General features: G+C 40.7%; 1 protein-coding gene across 2 annotated transcripts in view; it reads left to right on the forward strand.

Moving 5' to 3' along the window:
* The window catches only part of CIP2A (cellular inhibitor of PP2A), a 33,099-nt gene extending 19,307 nt beyond the window's left edge, over positions 1-13,792 (forward strand). For both annotated transcript variants that reach the window (XM_038386854.2, XM_043510657.1), the window contains 9 exons: positions 362-480; positions 1,148-1,340; positions 3,469-3,543; positions 3,649-3,759; positions 4,708-4,904; positions 6,132-6,245; positions 10,216-10,298; positions 10,911-11,050; positions 12,149-13,792. In XM_038386854.2, coding sequence (XP_038242782.1) covers positions 362-480; positions 1,148-1,340; positions 3,469-3,543; positions 3,649-3,759; positions 4,708-4,904; positions 6,132-6,245; positions 10,216-10,298; positions 10,911-11,050; positions 12,149-12,319 — 1,203 coding nt within the window. In that variant the 3' untranslated portion in view covers positions 12,320-13,792. The remainder of the gene's footprint in view (positions 1-361; positions 481-1,147; positions 1,341-3,468; positions 3,544-3,648; positions 3,760-4,707; positions 4,905-6,131; positions 6,246-10,215; positions 10,299-10,910; positions 11,051-12,148) is intronic.
* The last annotated feature ends 9,853 nt before the right edge of the window (positions 13,793-23,645 follow it).

A 23,645-nucleotide genomic window follows, 5' to 3' on the forward strand; every position in this document is an offset into this window, starting at 1 on the left:
AGTAATGACTGATATTGTACCATACGGACAAAACAGCTAAACTGGATTCAGACAAGAGGTGAAAAGTTTCATTTCCTAGTAACCAATCATCCGAGCCAGCTACATGATATAGGAACCAAAATTTTCTGAGTTTAGGACATTTTAAATTTCAACCCTAACACTATTACTAAAAAGAAAAGGAGCTCTGGTTAACTAAATGGGTTTTCGAAAATTGCAAGTATGCGTGGATACATACTTTTTTTTTTTTTTAAAAAGGGTAACTGAAATTTAAAAATAAATATCTATTCACATTGGCTTCGGTCTGTTGCAATGTCTGGATTCTTTAGTTGATCATAAATTGACGTAAGTGATTTCTGCCCAGGATCAACGTTTGATTACACCTTTGGCTTTTGCTTTAACATCAGACCACAGAGAACAAGTACAGGCTGGACTTAGAATACTGTTTGAGGCAGCACCATTACCAGACTTCCCTGCCATAGTGTGAGTTTCTTGTGCGTGGTAAGGGGGTAATAATGTGGTGTCTTTCACTTCCATTACTTTAGTCTGAGTGACTTGTTTGAAGTCTGTGTTTTGAATCTTTTTCATTAGGACTACTAATGTTCCAAATGTTTGAGTAATTGTTACCTTCAAAACATTTTCTCTGCTCTCATAGTCGAATCTTTCTTCTCATCACCCCCAATGCTGATCTGTCATTCATGCTGGGCATTGCATTCACATTCATAGCTCTCGGAGAGGTTTAAAGTCCAATAACTCAATTTATCAAAGCTAGAAACAGATGATGTGCCGTTTGAGAGGAGCTGGAAATATCCTTTCCAATAAGATATGGCACTTGTTTCTAGATATAGTAGATAATGAGTTATGGAACCTTAAAATTCACATAGTGATTGTAGAGAAAATCTGCTATGAGTGAATGATCAACCTCTGTTTGTTTTTTAGCATTTCTCCTTTATATCTCAAAATACTTCATGCTTATATCTAACTGAAGTACCTAATGCAGTTTGATAGTACAAGAAGGGTTGATGTTACGTTTTTGAAGTGTGGTGTGTAAGTGTTGTGGATGTCTCTTTATATAAAATCATTGTCTCCTACCTTCACATTAACATTCTTTCCAGGTTCTATTACTTACTTCATTTATCTTGTCATATAGGCTTGGTGAAAGCATTGCAGCAAATAATGCTTACAGACAACAAGAGACAGAGCATGCACCAAAAAAAATCCATATGCAGTCATCCATTACTAGTGTTATGTCCATGAAGTGCTCTACCTCCTACCCTTCAAATGATGATGCAACAACTTCGAACATTCAAGAGCTAATACAGAAACTTCAGTCTGGACTGGAGGTTAATACTATTTAATATTTCTGGTAGGATAACTACTAACATTCTTAGTATTTACAGAAGGGGTGTAACACTTGAAACTTTTAGACTATGGTGTATACATTGACAAATGTTAACTCGGACACCTCACCTGAACTCAATATGTACGCTATTACATTGTCAGGCAGAAGCCCAAATAAAGAGGATCCCTGTTGTGTCCAGAAAGGTCAACAATCTGGTCTGTCAGACTTTCATAGTTCAGAAACTTTACCCTGAGAGCGTATCACTTACGTTTACCTAGCTTTCAGACATGGGGACTTAGCAGATCTGTCCCAGAAGATCTAAGCTATTGCAATGATACACAAAGAAGTTTTTTTACAGAAAGACTCTCCCCAGGAGGGCAGATGACATTCTGGCGTATAGGATCAGGGATAATCATCCATCTTTTAGATACTTGTATGTGCCCTCCAAACACAGTAGTATTTGAGCACCTCCTTATCTTGATATTTGATAGCATCCCTGTGAGGTAGGGAAGTTGTTTTACAACAGTGGAAATCTTACTTCCCTCCGATATAGCATGCATCGTAAGTTGATGAATAACTTTATTACACTATCATCCCTTTTATTTGAATTTTTTAAAGCATGTCACCACAGTGTCTAGGCATGAAATGCAGAATTTGTTGCATTAAGTTAACTGTGGTTTCTCCAACACAAAGGGACTCCAAATACAGAAACAGTTCCTGCAACCCAGACCATAAGATGAACTTCTGACAGAAAAAAAGCTTATTGGCATATACCTAGCGATGCACTTAACTCTTCTGATCAGAGGAGTTGCTCCTTCCAGGAGGGAATGACTTTTTAAAATTTGATATTTTGTTCCGTGAACATCAAACACTTCAGCCTTAAATGTTTAACACAAGCTACAGAAGAAAAGTGGACACTGTAGAAGATGCCATCTTTTTGTAATGTAGTTTAAGTTCTTCACATGAAGAAGCTAAATAAATTAAATACAAGATGTGCAGAAAACCAAACATTCCAAGGAATGTTTTGTTATTGACTTTGACACGGTTGTACATTTAAATAAAATTCTAAATGAAAGTACTTACGCCACGTGATCCTTCAGCTTTGTAACTTCAACAGTAGGGTCCAAGATGATACAGAGAGAGTTGAAAAACATACAAATGGGGGAAAAAAATAGATGTCTAATCTCCTTCTGCATTAGGGAATTTTGAACTAATTTTTCTCTGTATAGGAGCTGGTGCTGTTTTGAAAACAAGATGTTAGTAAACTACCACTGGATGATATTTATCTTCTATGCTGAAAAGCACAAACAGCTGGGCTCACTTGCACAGCATCATCCATCAGCATACACTGAACAATCTTCCCAAAACTGGCACTGGCACCTCCCCAAGCACTATCTTAATGGAAAGGTTTATTAATCCCCAGACCACCCATGGAAGACTCTCTCCTCAATTATCTACTTAACTGAATATATAAAAATGTAAATATTTACACAAGTATTCATTTGAGTAAACATATAAGTCCTATATTGTGCCATAAAGGTCAGTAAATTCTTTAGCATACTAAAGAATCTTAATGAAAGATGGAGGAGACATTTCACAAAAACTTTCTCTGTATTTTCATCAAAATATTCTGACCCATCTCTGTCAAGCTCGGTGAATTCTGAATTAGAGTTTTTGGCCATAATGCCCTGCCACTAGTCTTGCAGAACTGAAATACCATTTGTCAGGAGGAACACTTAAGCTTCCCACACCTTCCCAGCATATTTTATGAAACTAAACAGTAGGTTTACTGTAGTAGCCAGCAATATGTATGTAATGAGTTTCCCTCATTTTTGGAGTCACACTAACTTACCATGGTAGCTGATGTTACGATTGTCCCTTTATTGGGTAAATTTTATTCAGTAATTCCAATACTTTCTTAAGTTAAACTGAACAGGATTGAGCTATAATCAAGTTGATGCAGCAAGGCTTTTAATCTTTGAAGGCAGAGTAGCTGCCAGCTTGTGGGCTCATTTAATTAATATCCTCTCATCAACATCTATAAAACGAATGACTGTTCATCCAGAAGCTACAAATTAGACTATTTATCTTCAGGCTGTTGAATTCTACTACTCTAACTTCTCCCACAGATGAAGGAATCAATCACTGATGTGAGGATGTCTGACATAATGGATGTCTACGAACAGAAACTAGCTGCATTAGCCGTGAGTACAAATGAACATGTGTATTTACGTGACTGTAGAGTATGCGTACTTACTTTGAAATATAACATTAAGGAAATACCGCTACTAATCTTTCTTAAACTTTAGTCCAAAGAAACCAGGTTACAAGATCTATTGGAGGCAAAGGCACTAGCGCTTGCTCAGGCCGATAGGCTAATTGCCCAGTACCGTTGTCAGAGAGTCCAAGCTGAATCTGAGGTGAGTATGAACAACCACACTCTGGAAGGAAGAGGTGGAAGATACTTATACGGTCATCTAGTCCAAACCCCAGTGCTCTCTCATGGAGGCCCCAGTACAGAATGGTTCTCTACATGTGTATTAAGATAGAACTTGAGTTTCTTTTAAAAACTAAACACAAAGATTAAGATTACCACTTGTTTGTGGAAAATATTCTAATCTAGTGTCACTGCTAAATTTTTCTGATACTTACTGTAAATATTCTTTTAGTTTCATCCCCTTCTTTCTCTAAAACTTGAGCATCTATATTTGACATTTTTGCCCTTTAGGTATGACCTTATGTCATTTTTGAAGCCCCCCCCCCCATTCCTCCACTGTTTAGCTAAATTATGTATATGACCTTTTGTTGACCTGGATATTTAGTGTTAATGCCCCATTAATGGCTGGTCTTTCAGAACAGCCTCAATATTCTCCCCCATCTATGCAGCAGGATTTACTGTACTAGTGTTTCTGTTTAGTTTTATAACACTATTCTAGAGTACTGTACTTCTAAGTACAGTACTAAAATGTTATGGGTTTGCAGACAGCCCTAGAACCTCTTCCTGTTTATGTGCAAGCTAACAGCTAGTCTATGCTTTCAAATGAAGCTTAAGCCACAAGTGTAAGCACTTCAGATACTTTTTAAGAGTATCAACTTTTTTTTTGGTTTATTTTTAAGGTCACAAATGACTACTGTATCTCAGAGTGTAAAATAACTGATTCGGTCCTCATTTGCCAAAACTTTAGACATGCAAAAAACTTGCTAATTGTGCGCTGACCATGGAGCATTTGATCATATAAGTTTCTGTGGATAATTTAGCAGTAGGGTAAATTCTAATTCCATGTAAAATTCCCCGTTTTGAGTGAGTTAAGTAACATGGCATAGATTAAGCATGTAAAGGAGTCTGTGTATTTGCTTTTTGCTAAAAGGCAAGGACGCTTGCTGCGATGTTGAAGGATGCAGAGCGAAAAAATGAAGAACTAGATGTATTGCTGAAAGCTCAGCACGTAGAATCTGAACGAGCGCAGAATGACATAGAGCAGCTCTTTCAACATAATAGGAAGTTACAAACAGTGGCTGAAGAATATGAGATACTGAAAAGATCCTCCATTGATCTTCTGCAGAAGTAAGAACTTAAAATCTATCTGCACTACTTGTTTACTAACCCAAAACAGATAATTTTTGGATAGGTTTACACAGGCCTTTCTTAAAGGACCTACTTTGACCTGATTAGTCCTTTCAGACAAGGAATGCTGGTTAGAACTCTGTCTGAATCCAGTAAATGCCCAGTTTAGCTGAAGCAGAAGAAAGGCTTTGAGGCGTTCAAAGCACTGTCTTTTTCTAGGCTAATCGTATTGCAGGACAGTGTGTTAAAACACTCTGTATATAGGTTTTAAGTGGGTCGCTGCTAATGTTGTTGAATTTTATTTGTTCTTGGATCAAATTAATCCTGTGTTTGAAAAAGTTTGTAACTTGAACAGAATATAGAAATTGATGGATGAAGTGCAGATTCCAAAGCTATTAAGTTAAGGAATGGGTGAGGATGATTTGAATAATGAAGATTTCCATGGAAAGAATGGAACTAATTTGTTGAGTGGACATGATAGCTGTACCAAATTAATGGCTGAAAAGGGCAAATAGATTGCTCCTACTTGCCTGTCCTTTATAATACAAGAATAAAGGGACATTTAGTGAAATAAAGGCAACAACTTTAAAGCTAATGCAAAAAAAACTAGGCTGAGAGATTGGTGGGATTCAAAAAAGGATTGCACTTGTTTGGATGAGACCATTCAGAGTTAGATTAGATCAAAAATTTTCAAAGGAATAAAAACCTTTGTACTTTAGGCAGAGACTAACTTCTACCAGATACTCCTTAAGAAGGAACGTATCCTATGTGCAGATAATCTCATAATTGTCCATTATGGGAATTCTTGTACTTCCTCTGAAGCATTTGGTCTGGCCTCTGTCAGACAAGCTACTTCCAGCTACTGGTCTGATTATGTATAACTCGCTACATTTGTGCGAACCACCTGACTGTGGTAAACTTTGTCTGAAAGAAATGTGTAGTCTCAATCCAATTCTTAATCTTAATAAACAATCAGTGATGATGTGTAAGGGTTCCAATGAGGATTGAGGTTAAGATGAAAGTTGCTGTTTGCTTTTTATATTTTATGCACTGCAGGTTTTTTAATTTTTTTGCCAAAAGTGGGCATAACAATTTTTTTGCTTGGAAGTGGAGTGGAAAAATAGCTCATTAGATGTCAAAAGTATTTTTTTCTTTCATGACACAGTAAAGCTTTTAAAAAGTTACTTCGGCTTCTTAACCATAACCCATTAATTAACTAACTTTTAGGCATGAAACCACTGAAAGACAATATAAAGATCTGCAGATTACATGTAATTCACTAAATAAACAAGCTGAGGCCACGAAAAAGCTGAATGAATCGCTCAAGCAACAGAATGACAAGTAAGTTCAGTTCATTTTTTTTTAAAGCAAATTAAAGGGAAACCATCAAGTCACATCAATACTGATTGTTTAAGTGTCTATGGTTTCAAGTATCACCTGAGGTGTGAGGGGGGAGACTTTTTTTTTTTCCATTTTGTTTTATGTAGTTATTTTCATCTGTTTCCTCTGTGTAATCGGTTTCTTCTGGTTTTGTTTCTGGTCTTGCACACAAACAGGCAGGAGAACTTACGGTCATGTCTAATACCTAAGACTACTTACAGCATATTTTATGGAACTTAGTAGGTTTCAAGATTCCCTTTTAATGTACAAGGATACTCTCTCTACTCAGGTAGAATATTGCTTTTGTCAGCAGTTGGGGTCAAAAGTTTTGCTAATTAAGTAACGCCCTCTCATTAGAGGGCATCTTAAATCCATGCCAGAAATTATTGAAATTCTCTATCACTTAACTACCGTGGGCCAAATTTCAATCCTTGGTGAGGCAGGCAACTTTCTATTAAAGTCCAATAGGATTTGTTTGATTAGTCTGTGGCTAAATTTGACAGTCTTCATTAGTACTTTGATAGCTGGTAGTAGTTAAGGCAGAAAATAACTTGACAAAGATGATGCTTAAATTCTCTCTTCTACAATTGTAGAGCTTCTAACTTGTTCATCACTTTCCTTTATAGCAGGGGTCTTCTGTATAACTTGAAGTAATGGTGGTAAATGGCTGACCTTGATTGCAGTGGGTCAACCTATAATCACTACTATAATTCAATATATAATTTACTTTTGCTGCATTTCAGTCTCCTCCTGTGATGTAGGACTTGAAACATGTTCAAATATCAATTATTTATTTAACTTCTGTCTTCACTTCACAAGCACAGGTGTACTCCCATACTCCTATACCAAATGAGCAAGAATTCTGAATTTTGTTTTTCATTCATCTTTCCTAATCCACCAGTTTACCACCTGACCCAGGTTTTTGAGGATAGAAATTAGTTTGGTGCAAATTGGTGGTCTGACAAGAGCAAGGAGGGCGGGGAGGGGCAGGAAAACTTATCTTTCACTGCAGCAGCTGAGGGAAGAGGCTTCCTGGTGTAAATAACTAAAATATCAGTTAGAAACAAGAAATATATATAATTTTTTAAAAAGATAGTACTCTTCTTCAAAATGACAGTCGGGCCAGATCAAACAAGTTCACTTCATAAGTAAAATGCTTGATTTTTCTAGCTGCCAGCCCTGAAGGTCAAGCTGCATTATTTCTGGCTCTTGTATTGCCAGTAGTAAAAATTCTGCAATCAGAATTTAGTTAACAAGTCTGATTCATGAGGCAGACTGGAATGCCATTCACATTCTTATAGTTTGTGTCTTCAGCATTAATAAGTGTAAAAATGTGTATTAGCAATCAGATATTACTCAATACACCAGGAATCTGTTCTGTGTTTCATATGGCCGTTTTCAGATTGTCTATTGGGATAGTGCCTAGGGACCCTAGTTTAATAGGTACTGTGAAATAAATAACAGTCCACTTCCCTTCACTCCCCATCCACCCTGCGAGTTTCCAGTTAGGATTTAGACAATAGGCAACAGGTGAACAACAGACAAACTAGAGGGAGGACAAAGTGACATACTTTAGTGCATTTGCATAAGTTAGTGGTCACAGTGATAGAGTAGAACTAAACTTAAATAACCATTTAAAATTTTTAACTTAAGCAATTAATACCTTGAAGTGTAGATGTGCTACCAGCAAAAAAGATTGTCTAGGACAGTGGCTCTCAACCTTTCCAGACTACTGTACCCCTTTCAGGAGTCTGATTTGTCTTGCATACCCCAAGTTTCACCTCACTTGAAAACTACTTGCTTACAAAATCAGACATAAAAATACAAAAGTGTCGTAGCACGCTGTGACTGAAAAGGTACGTACTTTCACATTTTGTCTGTGTGAAATTTTAGTTTGTACTGACTTTGCTAGTGTTTTACGTAGCCTGTTGTAAAACTAGGAAAATATCTAGATGTTAATGTACCACCTGGAAGGCCTCTATATACCCCTATTCTCAGACTGGGTGTCGGGACCCCTCGGGGTCACAAGGCTCTTACATGGGGGGTCGCAAGCTGTCAGCCTCCACCCTAAACACCGCTTGCTTCCAGCATTTATAATGGTGTTAAATATATAAAAAGTGTTTTTAATTTATAAGGGGGTCACACTCAGAAGCTTGCTGTATGAAAGGGGTCACCAGTACAAAAGTTTGAGAACCACTGCCTTACGGGTATGCATACCCCTGGTTGAGAACCACTGGTCTAATATATGTGGTCCTCCTAATGGATGAACAAAATTGTACTGGAAACTTTGCACAGTAGTTGCAGAAGACACTTTTTTTTTTTTTCTTGAAGCAGATTTTTCTAATTTGCTCAATATGGGATAATGTAATATTAGTTTAAGTAGCAGCTGTGTTAGTCTGTGTTCGCAAAAAGAAAAAGAGTACTTGGGGCACCTTAGAGACTAACAAATTTATTTGAGCATAAGCTTTCGTGAGCTACAGTTCACTTCATCGGATGCATTCAGTGGAAAATACAGTGGGGAGATTTATATACATAGAGAACATGAAACAATAGGTGTTGCCATACACACTGTAAGCAGATTGATCACTTAAGGTGAGCTATTACCAGCAGGAGAGCCGGGGGGGGGGAGGACTGTCCAGTTTGACCAGTGTACATGGCAGAGGGGCATTGCTGGCACATGATGGCCTATATCACATTGGTAGATGTGCTGGTGAACAAGCCTCTGATAGTGTGGCTGATGTGATTAGGCCCTATGATGGTGTCCCCTGAATAGATATGTGGACAGAGTTAGCAACGGGCTTTGTTGCAAGGATAGGTTCCTGGGTTAGTGGTTGCTGGTGAGTATTTGCTTCAGGTTGGGGGGCTGTCTGTAAGCAAGGACTGGCCTGTCTCCCAAGATCTGTGAGAGTGATGGGTCATCCTTCAGTCTCTACATAAAAGAATGAATGGACACAGATCAGACGTCAAGAATTATAACATTCAAAAGCCAGTTGGAGAACACTTCAATCTCTCTGGTCACTCGATTACAGACCTAAAAGTGGCAATACTTCAACAAAAAAACTTCAAAAACAGACTCCAATGAGAGACTGCTGAATTGGAATTAATTTGCAAACTGGATACAATTAACTTAGGCTTGAATAGAGACTGGGAGTGGATGGGTCATTACACAAAGTAAAACTATTTCCTCATGTTTATTCCCCACCCCCCACTGTTCCTCAGACGTTCTGGTCAATTGCTGGAAATGGCCAACCTTGATTATCACTACAAAAGGTTCCCCCCCCCCTCCCCCGGTCTCCTGCTGGTAATAGCTCACCTTAAGTGATCACTTTTTTGATACAGTGTGTATGGTAACATTCATTGTTTCATGTTCTCTATGTATATAAATCTCACCACTGTATTTTCCACTGAATGCATCCAATGAAGTGAGCTGTAGCTCACGAAAGTTTATGCTCAAATTTGTTAGTCTCTAAGGTGCCACAAGTACTCCTTTTCTTTTTGTAATATTAATAAATCTAAAACACTAGATAAATGGGTTTTTAGAGTTTTAGAAGGATGGTTGGGTTCATTTCCTTGGTAATATCAAGAATGCTTGTGGTTGGGGGGACTGATTCTCCAGGATTCAAGCTCTAGGAACGAATGAGGTTTCTTAGGATATGGAATTTCTACTGTATGTGTTTGACAGAGGGAAGGAAATGAAACTTGAATACTATAGTTTTTTTTCAACCAAATAAGGAATCAAAATAATATGTTTGTATAGCATGGAATTAAAGGTGCACTTTAGCCTGCCTAGTTTAAAAAGAGCTTTCGTGACCGTGCAAAGCAATGCTGCACAAGTTATTCTAGCTTGTTGCTGCAAAGAGATGGAGACATGAATCTTGCACCTGTCTGTTATCTTTGAAAATCTGGTAATCGAGATTTTATTCCAATTCAGAACTGTTGCACAATTGATGGAAACAGAAGAGCATAGAAAAGAATTACTGAAACAGCTACAGGATAGAGATAGTAAAATATCAAGTAAGTCACTGTCTGATTTTGTAAATCTTGTGCTATCCATACTGGATAGAATTAACTGGATTTAAATAGACTCATTGGTAGGTTATTTTTCAGTGAATTACTTAGTTCTGTGGGCAGCTACATTTTTGCTAAATAGATTATAAGGCTCAAAATGCACTTCTCTGGCTGCCTTCTGCTCCTGAAAAGCCTGTAACTCTTAGTCAAAACATAGACTTAAATATTTGTAAACTAAAAAATGAGGAATTGTTTTAAGGACAGATGGGAAAGTCCAAGGAAGTTTAAAAGTCTGCCAAACCCACACTTAAACCATTGCATTTTGCATGCTGTCAAAAATCAGAGCTGCTTCCTTGAAAACTTCCTTTTTAGAACAAGTTCCTAAAGTTTTTTTTTTGCTAAACTACAAATTAGACATTAGATTAGATTAGATCATAATTTTCAAAGTCTTCAGTGAATATGAAATGTCTGTAGCTACCTACTAAAATTTCGTAGTAGATGGCAGTACTGGGTAATTTATATTAGCAGTCCTGGTATGTGTAAAACTTAAACATACTGGGAGTTTTACTAGTAATTGGACAAATTAAAGCTAACTGACTCTAACAAATCTTTCAAAAGGCTTACAACAAAAAATAAAGCTTCTGGAAGAAAAACTGAAAGCCCGACAGAAAGAAAAAACAGATATGGAAGAAACTATTGACATCCTAAGAAAGGAATTAAGTAAAACAGAACAGGCGAGAAAAGAATTGAGCATTAAGGTAAGAATGTTTGTTGGCAGCTTATTGAAAACTATTTAAAAGCCAGAGTTAAAAAATAATTGCTAGAAATGAAAAATTGTTTGAAAATGGTAGAAATAGCTAAAGTTAAGGCTGCTCCAATTTCTTATATTGTTAATTGAGTAAGGGACTTCTGAGATTTAAACCAGAGAGGTATGATTTGGGTTATCTGTGCTGTTAAGGCAATATGAGCTTCTGTTTGAGTTGGTGTAGATCCACCCTGTCCAGTAAGTTATAGGAGATGTGCTTCTGGGGGCCACGATGTCTCCTGGAACTAACTAGCATGTTGAAGCATGCACATGCTATACCAGGTTGTGAGAGAGTGCTGTATGTTCTTCTGCAATCACTGGCGGGCTCTGTTGATTAGTCTAGAAGACAGACATCTCTACTTGGGAGTTAGTTAGGGACCTGTCCTTGCACTGAGCACAACACAAGGTCTTACCGCTGTTGGAGGCTGTGGAGAAAGAGGCTTTCTTGCACTTTTTTTTTTGTTTGCTCTTGCAAGGGTTCAGCACAACTTGGTCTTTAATTTTTTTTTAAATGGGGCTAATACCTTTCAGTGGTGAGTATTGATATTAGGACAGAATTTTGAAGATGCAAATTACAGCATGTGCTTTTTACCAATAGTAATATTCCATTTCCTGGAAATGCAGGCTAATTATCCAAAGAGACTAGTGTCTGCTACAAAACTTATAGTGCCCTTGTTCTTATACACATTTGCCACTCTAAGGGAAAAAAGCTAGTTTTTATTCAACCACAAACTTTTGTTTAGGGTTTAACTCAATGTCCTGACCATTAGGAAGATGACAGGACAACAAATAGCTATTTTTAAAAAAAAAAATTAATGCCCAAATGATTTCTGAAGCATAACAGCACTAGTTATGAACAAAATGTATGTATGTGTGGGGGAAGATGCATCCAAAACAAATCCCTTTTGTTTTGAAACTGTGCCTTTGCTATTAAATATGTTGCTTAAATGTATTGTATCAGTTACTTGAGCCTATTACACATTTAAGTGAAAGTGTTCTGTGATCTCTGTTGTGGAAGAGACTGTTGAACTGGATTTTGTTCATGTTGCAGGCATCTTCCCTCGAAGTTCAAAAGTCCCAACTGGAAGGACGTTTGGAAGAAAAGGAAGCCATAGTAAAACTGCAGCAAGAAGAGCTGAGCAAACATTCTCATATGATAGCAATGATTCACAGTTTAAGTGGTGGTAAAATAAATCCAGAAACTGTGAACCTCAGTTTATAGGACTCTGTTATAAAGTTCGGTTTTGTGGTATCTTGTACGTTTGTGTAAGTCTAAAGTTTATACATCATCTTGCTCAAATGTCATAGCCCACCTGAAATTGACACAAGCATCAGCCATTGTTAACTGAAGAAAAACTTGATTGCTTGTTTTTAAAAAAACACTTTGGCTTGAAAAATCTGAGCCATATTACAGAAGGTAGGCCTGCTGCTGCTTTACTTGAGGTTTAATGGCCAAATTCCCAGTGACTCCAGTGGAAGCAGGATAAAGCCCTGGTCTTGTTAATGTGACTAACAATCCCTTGACACTGGAATAAAAAGAGGAGAGAGTCCTCTCTTCTTGCTACCCATCTTATTACTGCCAGAGAGAGATACTGAGACTTTCATTATGGAAGGGTTAAGTGCCACATCTGTAAGTAGATTCAAAATAAGCAGTATGGAATTATATAGATATAGAAATATTAATGGAATATTGATTCCAAATGTCTAAGGTACAAATCTAGAAATAAAATGGAGTCGATAATTAAAATTAAAAGGATTAAAAGGTAGTACTTGTTGCAAGAGACCTATTTTACAGCGAGAACTGTATTTGACATAGCTTTCATTGAAATTACATTAAGTATTAAAATTGAACTAATATTAGAAATGCCTCCACATATTTGTGAAAGGATGTGAATTTGAAAAAAAAAATGCATACTCGTCAAATTTCCAGAAAGTAGTGTCAATTACAAAAGGTAGATTTATGGAATACTGTACATCTCTTTATGCATCTTCAAATATCTGTTAAATTCCATCCGTACATTACTCTTAAACTTTACAGCACTTTCTTCTTAGATTCTTAGAGGTCTGCAATTAATTTGTCAGTTTTTACCTGGCACACAGTAGCTTTTTCAGCATTGTCAATTGTGCATTGTATAAAGGATTTTATACTGTTTTAAACTTACAGTATAACTACTTTTGCCATTTTCTTGTGAAGAACATTTTATATTTATGTAAAAGACGTGCTTTTTTCTGGGTCATGGGAACATTATTTTCCTTGTAATTTACTAACATTGGCTGTGACATGAATAAGATGTCTACAACCTCACATTTCAAGAATGGCTGTGTACATTTTTAGAAAAAAAATTATAGCAGCATTTTGAATGATGTAGTGTGTATCACAATTGTATTATTACTGCCATTATTTTACTATTTATTTTGCATTGACCAGCCTTTTTAAGGTCTTGCCATAAGTGTAGATGCCTTATGTTTTTTCAATTGTATTATGGGTCCATCTTTTTAAATCTGCTCAACTATAGAGTCTGAGCACAATCTTTTACATATTAGACACATTTGTAAACTCCAGCTGAATAGTGGCTATTTTAACTTGTTTATCAATTGTATATTTATTATAACTTGGTGTATCTTTTGGCTGTTGGCCAGTTTATAGATATCATTGGCCTCCATGATGGGAAGGGGAATAAAAAAAATGACTCCATATTTTGTTTGTGCTTCATATATACTATAATAGAAAGTGTTGGGCAACCTTAATTATAGATACAGCTACTAATCAATCTATAATAAATTCCAGTTTTGATGCATTTCCCGGACTTTGATAATGGGTGCTTTGGAAGGTAAAAATTCTATTACGAGCTCAGTTGCTTTTCAGTTTTTTAGACTTGTATGCATATATTGAGGAAATAGACTGTTAGCTAAAATGTGTAGTTCAGTGTGAGGGGTTAACAAGTTTGAGGGAATGTCATAAAATCATTTTACAGGCACAGGTATATTTTTGAAAAATCTTTCTCAGGGGTGAAAAGAGAGTAAATATTTTCATCAGGCAAAAACTCCTTTATGTAAGGTAGTACTTAGTCAAATATGAAGCATTTTACTAATTTAACTGATAAATGTTGAGATGGCATTTTTTTCCCCTTTTAAAAATAGGCATTCTGATCACTGAATTGAGACTATTGAATAAAAACGTTTAATGGCCACAGCCAATTAGAAATGAATGTTTGAGTTTAGTATACAGAATCCACAAAGATAAGCTCTCTATATAAATGTTTCTGTAGAAATGTAAAACCCCAGTTTTACTTTTCTAACTGAACTGTATTAATACTCTTAACAAATGAATACATAGACACATGAAACCACTTTGACTGAACTTGTGAATTGGTATTACTTGTAATTTGCATTCTCTAACCTGTAATACTGAATATTACCTAATGGAAATTACAAATAACTTAGGCATATTTTAAACAAAGCACTTTCTGCCAGTCATAATTAAATCCTGTTTTGGTGGGGGGGAAATTTGAGATATTTAGGGCCTGTTTTGGTTCCAGCATTAATTACGATATTATAATCAAGCATAGCTCCCCTTGACTTCAGTTGCAGGCATTGGTGCTTCTGCAAATCAAAACCCAAGAGCCTCAAGTTGTGCATCCAGAAAATAGTGACTCCTAGCAAAAAGTTTTGGTTTAAGGCACTTGTCTAGCATTACATATAGAAACTCTTATGGCAGAAGTAGGGATAGAATCCATTTCTCTAAGGCAGCATTGAGATGCCAAATTGAGACTTTCCTTTCTCTTTCTACAATCCCTTGCCGCGTTTATTACACACTTTCAGCTTCTGCAATAAACGAGGCAAGGGTCCTACAGACAACAGCCTTCTTTACTATGCAACCCTAACTCAGAGTGGGACTATTCTGTGCACTAATTGAGGTGGGGTCTTGTGTTTTTATATATAAATAAATAAACGGCATGTGAACATGTAATTAAAGACTATCATAATGCATACACACAAGGGGGAACTGGATTAAGTTTGCACAGGCAACCTTAATTCTGGCACTTAACTTTTGAGTGCTTGGCCTTTCAACTTGAATGCTCTTAATATGGTAGGTCTCTTTAAAAACAAAAAAATTCTATCAAAAGCATCAGATTCCGACCCACATGGATTACCAGCAGGGTTTGAAATCTTTAGCGCCACTGCAGACTTCTGCCACTTGAGCTGAGCTAATAGTAATTTAGAGCTTAGTAGGTTGTCATCCTCTATGTGGACCAGCATTCAAGGGGGATGAAACACTTTTTACCACAGGTATAGGGTGACTGCAGAAGAATGGTAACACTTGGGAATCTTTGGCCTGGTCAACACTACGAGTTTAGGTTGAATTTAGCAGTGTTACCTATTTAACCCTGCATCTGTCCACACGACTAAGCCCTTTTTTCGACTTAAAGGGCTCTTAAAATCTATTTCTTTACTCCACCCCCGATGAGGGGATTAGCAGTGAAATCGGTCTTGCCGGGTCAAATTTGGGGTACGGTGGATGCAATTCGATGGTATTGGCTTCCGGGAGCTATCCCAGAGTGCTCAGTTGTGACCGCTCTGGACAGCGCTCTCAACTCGGATGCACTGGCCAGGTAGACAGGAAAAGGCCTGCAAACTTTTGAATCTCATTTCCTGTTTGGCCAGCATGGAGAGCTCACCTGCACAGGTCACCATGCAGAGTTCATCACAGGAGACCATGCAGTCCCAGAATTGCCAAAGAGCTCCAGCATGGACCGAACAGAAGGTACAGGATCTGTTCGCTGTATGGGGAGACAAATCCATGCTGGCAGAACTCCGTTCGAAAAGACAAAATCCCAAAATGTTTGAAAAAATCTCCAATAGCATGAAGGACAGAGGCTATAACAGGGACCCGCAATAGTGCTGCATGAAAACTAAGGGGCTCGGGCAAGCCTACCAAAAAAACAGAGAAGCAAACAGCTGGTCTGGTTCAGAGCCCCAGACATGCTGCTTCTATGATGAGCTGCATGCCATTCTAGGGAGTGTAGCACCCACTACCCCCAACCCTGTGCTTTGACTCCGTCCAAGGAGTGGGAGGCAATTCGGAAGCGGGTTTTGGGAGCGAGGAGGAGGTTGTAGATAGCTCACAGTAAGGAAGCGGAGAAACTGTTTTCCCCAACAGCCAGGATCTGTTTATCACCCTGGACCCAGTACCCCCCAAACCCACCCAAGGCGGGCTCCCAGATCCTGAAGGCGGAGAAGGGACCTCTGGTGAGTGTACCTTTGTAAATATTATACATGGTTTAAAAGCAAGCGTGTTTAATGATTGATTTGCCCTGGCATTTGTGGCCAGTATAGCTACTGGAAAAAGTCTTAACGTGTCTGGGGATGGAGCGGAAGTTCTCCAGGGACATATCCATAAAGCTCTCCTGGATGTACTCCCAAAGCCTTTGCAAAAGGTTTCTGGGGAGGGCAGCCTTATTTCTGGCTGAGTCACTCCCATGTTTGCCCGGGCACCCCTGACTGACTCCCCAAGGTCAGCTAAAAGAGCACCCTGGAGTACGGCGACGATGGCTACCAGTCATACTGCTCCATCTACTGCCAAAAGGCAATGAGCTGCTGCTGTGTAGCAATGTAGTACCACATCTGCCAGCACTCAGGAGACATATGGTAACGGTGAGCTGAGCGGGCTCCATGCTTGCCGTGGTATGGCGTCTGCATGGGTAACCCAGGAAAAAAGGCACAAAATGATTGTCTGTCAATGCTTTCATGGGAGAAGGGGGGGCCGATGATATGTATCCAGAACCACCCGTGACAATGTTTTTGCCCCATCAGGCATTGGGATTTCTACCCAAAATTCAAATGGGTGGCGAAGACTGCGGGAACTGTGGGATAGCTACCCACAGTGCAACGCTCCGTTAGTCGACGATTGCCTCAGTACTGTGGATGCACTCCCCCAACTAAATGCACTTAGAGCATTTCTGTGGGGACACAAACAATCGACTGCATAAAAACGCTTTCTACAAAACCGACTTCTATAAATTCAACCTAATTTCGTAGTGTAGACATAGCTTTAGATTCCGTTCCAGGCTTCATAGGAGAGGATTCTGTTAATGGGCAAAGGCCTTCCTAGTTCCCCCATGCTTGACCCCCACTTTCTGTCCTGTTTCTTCCAATCTGTCTCTGCCAGGTTATGTCTTCCCCGCCTCTGTTCTTCATTCCCATCTCCATTTCCCATCCCAGTCTTCCTGCCCATTAAGTCCTAATCTTTCCCTTTCAGACTATACCAATCCTGCCCCCCAACTCCTTACTGGCTCCTCATCTGCTCTGTCTCCCTATTCTCACTTTGGCCTCTATTAGCAACTGGTCGCAGTCCCAATGTCCCTCCGAGGGATCCTCATCCAATTTCAAGACCTCACTCTTTGGCTCCTTTGTCCCAATTCTTTGCCTGCCTCTTAACGTCTTACTTCAAGTACAATCCCTATGGGTGCTCCTTTGTAGTTATCTGTGTCCCTGCGCTGCTGATCAGAGAACTTCAGTAACCATGTCTGTCGGGCCCCCACATGCGTAGTCTCTGCTTGTGCTGCACCACGAGGATAGGCAGCACGCGCAGGCTAATCATCCTCAGTCCCTTTTTAACCACATCTGGCTAGAGTCGGAGCCCGAGCTGTCCATTTGTGGATCTTTAACTTTCTTAAGTTGCTAAATTTTAGCTTCCTTTGAAATGTCTTTTGTTTCTTTCCTCATTCTAAATGTTTAGTTGGCTGTGCCTTAAAAAAAGAAGAAAGGACTTTGTTCTTTTGTCAGTCCTCAGTGGGGGGAATCCCCCTGGACAAGGGTATGCCCAGCTCTCCGGGCTTCAAGAATTGCCACATTTGCAGCAAAGCTGTCCTAGTCATGGGCAAGCACTCCCAGTGCATCTGCTGCCTCAGCAAGGGCCACATCCAGCAGAAGTGCTCCCCCTGCCAGCAGTTTTGCCTGAGAACCCACAAGGACAGAGAGCTTTGCCAGAAAATCATCTTTATGGAGGCAGCTCCGACCCCAGCCTTCCCCTCAACCTTCGACTTTAAAGGAGAGTGGGTTGAAGAAATGGCCTGGGGACTCCTCTCACGAGTCAAAAAATAGAGCGGGAAGTCCCCTCAGCAAGCCCACAAGTAGCCGAAAGTGATCGCCATCTCGCTCGGTATCCTCTGCACTGCTGGCACCAAGACCACAGTCGGGCACCTACGAGTCATGGTAATTGTCAGTATCCGGTACCACTGTTTGATAGGCCCACTAATCCTTTGGTTATGGGCACATTATCTACAGTGTCAGGAGAGAAGGGTGAAGGTCCTAAGACATTCCTGGTAGGTGAGTTGACATCAATACTGCCAGTGATAATAGACCACCTGGCACCTGAGAACCCAGTACAGATGAGGTCTCCATCTCCCACGACATTGGGACGCTCAGTAACCTAGGCATGATGGAGGCACCCAACTCTCCACCAATTGGTACCGAGATCATGGCACTAAGCCATTGCTAGGTATAGCGTATATCCCTGCAATCATGCCATGCCTCCCCACTATCAAGTGAGGGATTAGATACTGAGCCAGATGGGATTTCACAGTTCTCCTCCCAAGCTTCATATGGGACACACTATCAACAGGGTCCAGGATTGTACCAGCAGATGGCACCACTTCCATCTTGGTAAAGCCACTGATGGACACCTCCACCAGGCCCTGTGCCACCATAATGGCCAAACGGTGACCCCTGGGTTGCACACAGACAACCTGCCTTATGAGCTTCAAGCTTTAACCAACGACCCTCCAGGCATGCTTCCTCAGATGCAGCCGCGAGGCAGATGACTTCCCCCTGTGTCAGAAGCTGGCGAAAATAGCAGATACCCTCCACATAACATTGGAGGTCGAAAACATGCACCACCAGCTCATCGACATCCTCCATTCTTTGTCGTCCTCGAAAATCGTCCTCCCAATCAATAAGGCAATCTTAGACCTAGCTAAAATGGTGTGGCAAACCCAGCATTCGTAGTGCCAACGTGCAAACAGCAGACAAGAAATAGTATGTCACTGCAAATAAATCAGCATTCCTTTTCTCCCACCTGCCATCCAATTCCATTTTGGTGGATGCTGTAAACTCTCATGGTTGACAACATCCTTTCAGGGCAATGCCTTACAACGGAGACTGGAAGTGCCTCGATCTCTTTGGTAGGAAGACCTATTCCTCAGCCATCTTACAATTTCATATTGCCAAAATATGACCACATGAATTACAATAAGTTAGGTGACTTTGACAAGCTGCTGGAGAGTTCTCAGGAATCGTTTACGGTCATCATCCAGAAAGGACAACTGGTGGTAAAAACATTGTTGCAGCTGGCCCTTGATGACGTCGACTCAGCTGCTAGATCCATCTCCATGGCTGGATGGCTCCACAGCCACCATGGCGCCACCTCTCGGGATTCTCAAAGGAGGTGCAGATCACAGTAAAGGACCTCCCCTTTGAGGGTGTGAAACTCTTTGTGGAGGAGACAAACTCCTCTCCACACCTTGAAGGCTTCTAAGGCTACTCTCAGGTCACACACTGGGGCAAGAGAGACATTTTAGCACCCTGTCCTAGCATGGGTCCCATTCGTCTCAATTTCCATCTAGTGCCACTATGAGCCCCAAAGGAAAGAAGAGAAAATTTATAAACTTCCAGTTCTCAATCTTCGTCCCAACCCCCTGCCGCTAAACACCACTTTTGACAGGCAGATTGAGGCACCACAAGACCCCTCCCCACTACTGTCTGTGACCATGCACCATTTAGCCGTGTTCTGCAGTACCTGGGAGTGCAAAGCATCAGACAGAGGGATTCTAGAGATTATCCTATCCAGATACTGGATCCATTTCACCTCTCTACCCCCTCCGCAACACTCTTCTCCATCCCCCTTCAGCAATCCTTCTCATGAGAGTTTATTATGTCGGGAGATAGATTGGCTCCTGCAGTTAGGAGCTGTAGAACCGGTACCTCGACATCTGCAAAGCAAGGAGTTCTACTCTCATTACTCCCTAAGACCCAAAAGAGAGTGAGTTTGGAGACCTATTCTGAACCTCAGAGCTCTCAACAAGTTTGTCAAAGCTCAAAAGTTCAAGATGGTCACTTTATCAATGATCATTCCATCATTTTGTCCCTCGACCTAGTGGATGCCTACTTTCCTATTTCAATACTACCGTCTCCCTGACAATTTCTCAGATTTATTCTGGGACATGACCATTACCAACACAGAGTCTTCCCCGTTGGACTTCTGTCAGCCCCAAGCATATTTTCCAAAGTTCTCTGTGGTAGCTACTCATCTATGATCACAAGGGATAATGATCTATCCTTACATGGACAATTGTCTTCTCAGAGCCTGGTCGCTCCAGGGTGCTTGTTGAGCTATCGATTTCACAATATGCTTGTTCACAGATCTAGGCCTTCAGATCAACACCCAAAAGTTGACCATCCTGCCCATGCAATACCTGGACTTCAAAGGGGTCGATCTAGCTGTGCTACAGGCCAAAGCCTTCCTACATCAAGACTGGTTCCTATCCCTGGTCTCACTCAGATGCAGCTCAATACAGTCCTCAAATACTGGCCAGACCCCACCTCCAACCCTTGGGGCATATGGTGGTAAGCACAGCTTTGATATTGCATGCCAGACTAACACAGGAAATGCCTACAGCTATGGTTCAGTTTGTTTTACAGACCAAACAGAGACAGTTTGGATAAACCCCTATCACTGCCTACCAGGATCCAAAACTCCTTGGACTGGTGGAAGAACCCAGCCAATGCATGCAAAGGGATTCCCTTCTCGCAGGCGCCATAGTCACTCCTTACTACTGACACATTGCTTATAAGGATCGGAAGGTGCATTTAAATGGCCTCATGATGCAAGACAGATGGTCACTGGGGAGATATCCCTACACATCAATCTCCTCAAATTGAGAGCAGTTAGGAATGGCTGCACTCATTTCCTTCCTCTGATAGCAGGTCACGTACAAAGATCCTAATGGACAACATAGCCTGCATGTACTACATCAACCACCAGGGAGTGGCCAGGTCACCCCCCATATGCGCGGAAGTGATGAGGCTATGGAACTGGTGCGTCACTCACAATGTCACCTTGCCCATGACTTACCTCCCGGGCGCACAGAACTTGATAGCAGACAAGCTCAGTTGCAAATTCCCGCATGACCACAAGTGGGAAATGCATCTACCTTTACTTCACGACTTGCTCTCTGGGTGGGAAACACCTGTTTGCCATTTACCAGAACAAGAAGTGTCCATGATACTGCTCCAAGGCAGGGATGGGACAGCACTTTGAGGTCGATGTTCTCTTCCCCTGGTTCAAGAACCTTTTTTCTGCCTTCCCTCCATTTCCTCTTCTGTTGAAGGTCCTGCTAAAGATTAAGATCTCACGTAATCCTGATTGCTCCTACTTGACCAAGCCAGACCTGGTATCCTTACCTGATGCAGCTTGCGATGTGCCTGCTGATTTCCCTTTTGACCACTCCTCACCTCCTCTCACAGGACAAAGGATGTACCCTTGTCAAGGTTCCTTCCCCACTCTGAACTCTAGGGTACAGATGTGGGGACCTGCATGAAAGACCACCTAAGCTTATTCTTACCAGCTTAGGTTAAAAACTTCCTCAAGGTACAAACTTTGCCTTGTCCTTGAACCCTATGCTGCCACCACCAAGCCTGTTAAACACAGAACAGGGAAAGAGCCCACTTGGAGACGTCTTCCCTCCAGAATATCCCCCCAAGCCCTACACCCCCTCTCCTGAGGAAGGCTTGATAAACGTCCTCACCAGTTTGCATCGGTGAACACAGACCCAAACCCTTGGATCTTAAGAACAATGAAAAAGCAATCAGGTTCTTAGAAGAAGAATTTTAATTAAAGAAAAAGTAAAAGAATCACCTCTGTAAAACCAGGATGGTAAATAGCTTACAGGGTAATCAGATTCAAAACATAGAGAATCCCTCTAGGCAAAATCTTAAGTTACAAAAAGACACAAAAACAGGAATATACATTCCATTCAGCACAGCTTATTTACCAGCCATTTAAACAAAAGGAAATCTAATGCATTTCTAGCTAGATTACTTACTAACTTTTTACAGGAGTTCTGAAGAGCATTCCTGATCTGTTCCCAGCAAAAGCATCACACAGACAGACAGACTGTTTGTTTCCCCCCCGCACCCACCCACCCACCAGCTTTGAAAGTAACTTGTCTCTTCATTGGTCATTTTGGTTAGGTGCCAGCGAGGTTATCTTAGCTTCTTAATCCTTTACAGGTGAAAGGGTTTTGCCCCTGGCCAGGAGGGATTTTATAGTTCTGTACACAGAAAGGTGGTTACCCTTCCCTTTATATTTATCACAACCCTACATCCCAACTTGGGGATTCTGTGTGTCAAAGCATGGCTCCTACATGGTTCCAGCACCTAGAAAGCTCATGTTGAAGGGAAGTGCAAGAAGTTTTGTTGCACAGTAGAAAGTCCTCCATGGAATGCACTTACCTGCAGAAGTGGTCCAGGTTTCAGATTTGGTGCACGTCCCAGCAAATCTCTCCATATGAGCAACTTTTCCACATATTCTGGAACATGCTCTGACCCTTAAAAAATTAGGCTTATCACTGAGCTTTCTCAGGGCCCACCTAGCAGTCATCACAGTGTTTTACCAACCAATGGAGGGATTCTCAGTACTATCACACTCACCCACCAAAAGGTTTTTAAGGGAATAACAAACCTCTTCCCTCAACCTCGGCTTCCTACCCCATCATGGGACCTAAATCTGGTACCAAAAGGGCTGACCAGGTCCACCTTTGAACCTGTAGCCACCTGTTCACTCACTATTAATGAAAACAGCCTTTCTGATAACAGTTAGCTTGAATAGAAGAATAGGGAAGGTAGCAGCTCTGATGGCACATCCCCTGTACACAGTATTCTTCCCTGGCAAGGTTACGCTCAGGCTGCAGCCAAAGTTCATTCCTAAGGTAACCTCCTTTTTTCACATGAACCAGTCAATCCACCTTCCCATCTTCTACCCCGAGCCTCACCAAGACAATAGGAAGATCATACCAGGAGAGCCCTACAATTCTACCTCAATAGGATAAGAGCCTTCAGGATGTCCCCTAAAGCGTTCCTCTCTATGGAGGAAAGATCTAAGGGTTCAGCAATATTAGTCCAAAGACTCTCTAAGTGAGTCTCAAATTGCATCAGACAGTGCTACCAAATTCGTAACATGATCCTGCCAGACTCGATCCCTACACATTCCACAAGACTGATCTCCTCATCTGTTACCTTCTTTAATGATGTCTGTATCTCAGAGATCTGCAGAGCAGCGACATGGGCATCAGCCCACACCTTTGCAGAACACTCTGCAATGATTGGGGGGACTCTGTCTTTGATGCCATCTTTGGCTCCACGGTACTGTCATCTGTGAGTGACCCAATGCTGAAGTCCCAGCCCTCCAGAAGGGCTACTGCTCGGGAGTCACCGACAATGGAGCACCAAATAGGGACACTATTCAAAGAAGAAGTTACTCACTTTGTGCA

Source organism: Dermochelys coriacea, chromosome 1 (genome assembly GCF_009764565.3).
Source record: "Dermochelys coriacea isolate rDerCor1 chromosome 1, rDerCor1.pri.v4, whole genome shotgun sequence".
Taxonomy (NCBI): Eukaryota; Metazoa; Chordata; order Testudines; family Dermochelyidae; genus Dermochelys; species Dermochelys coriacea.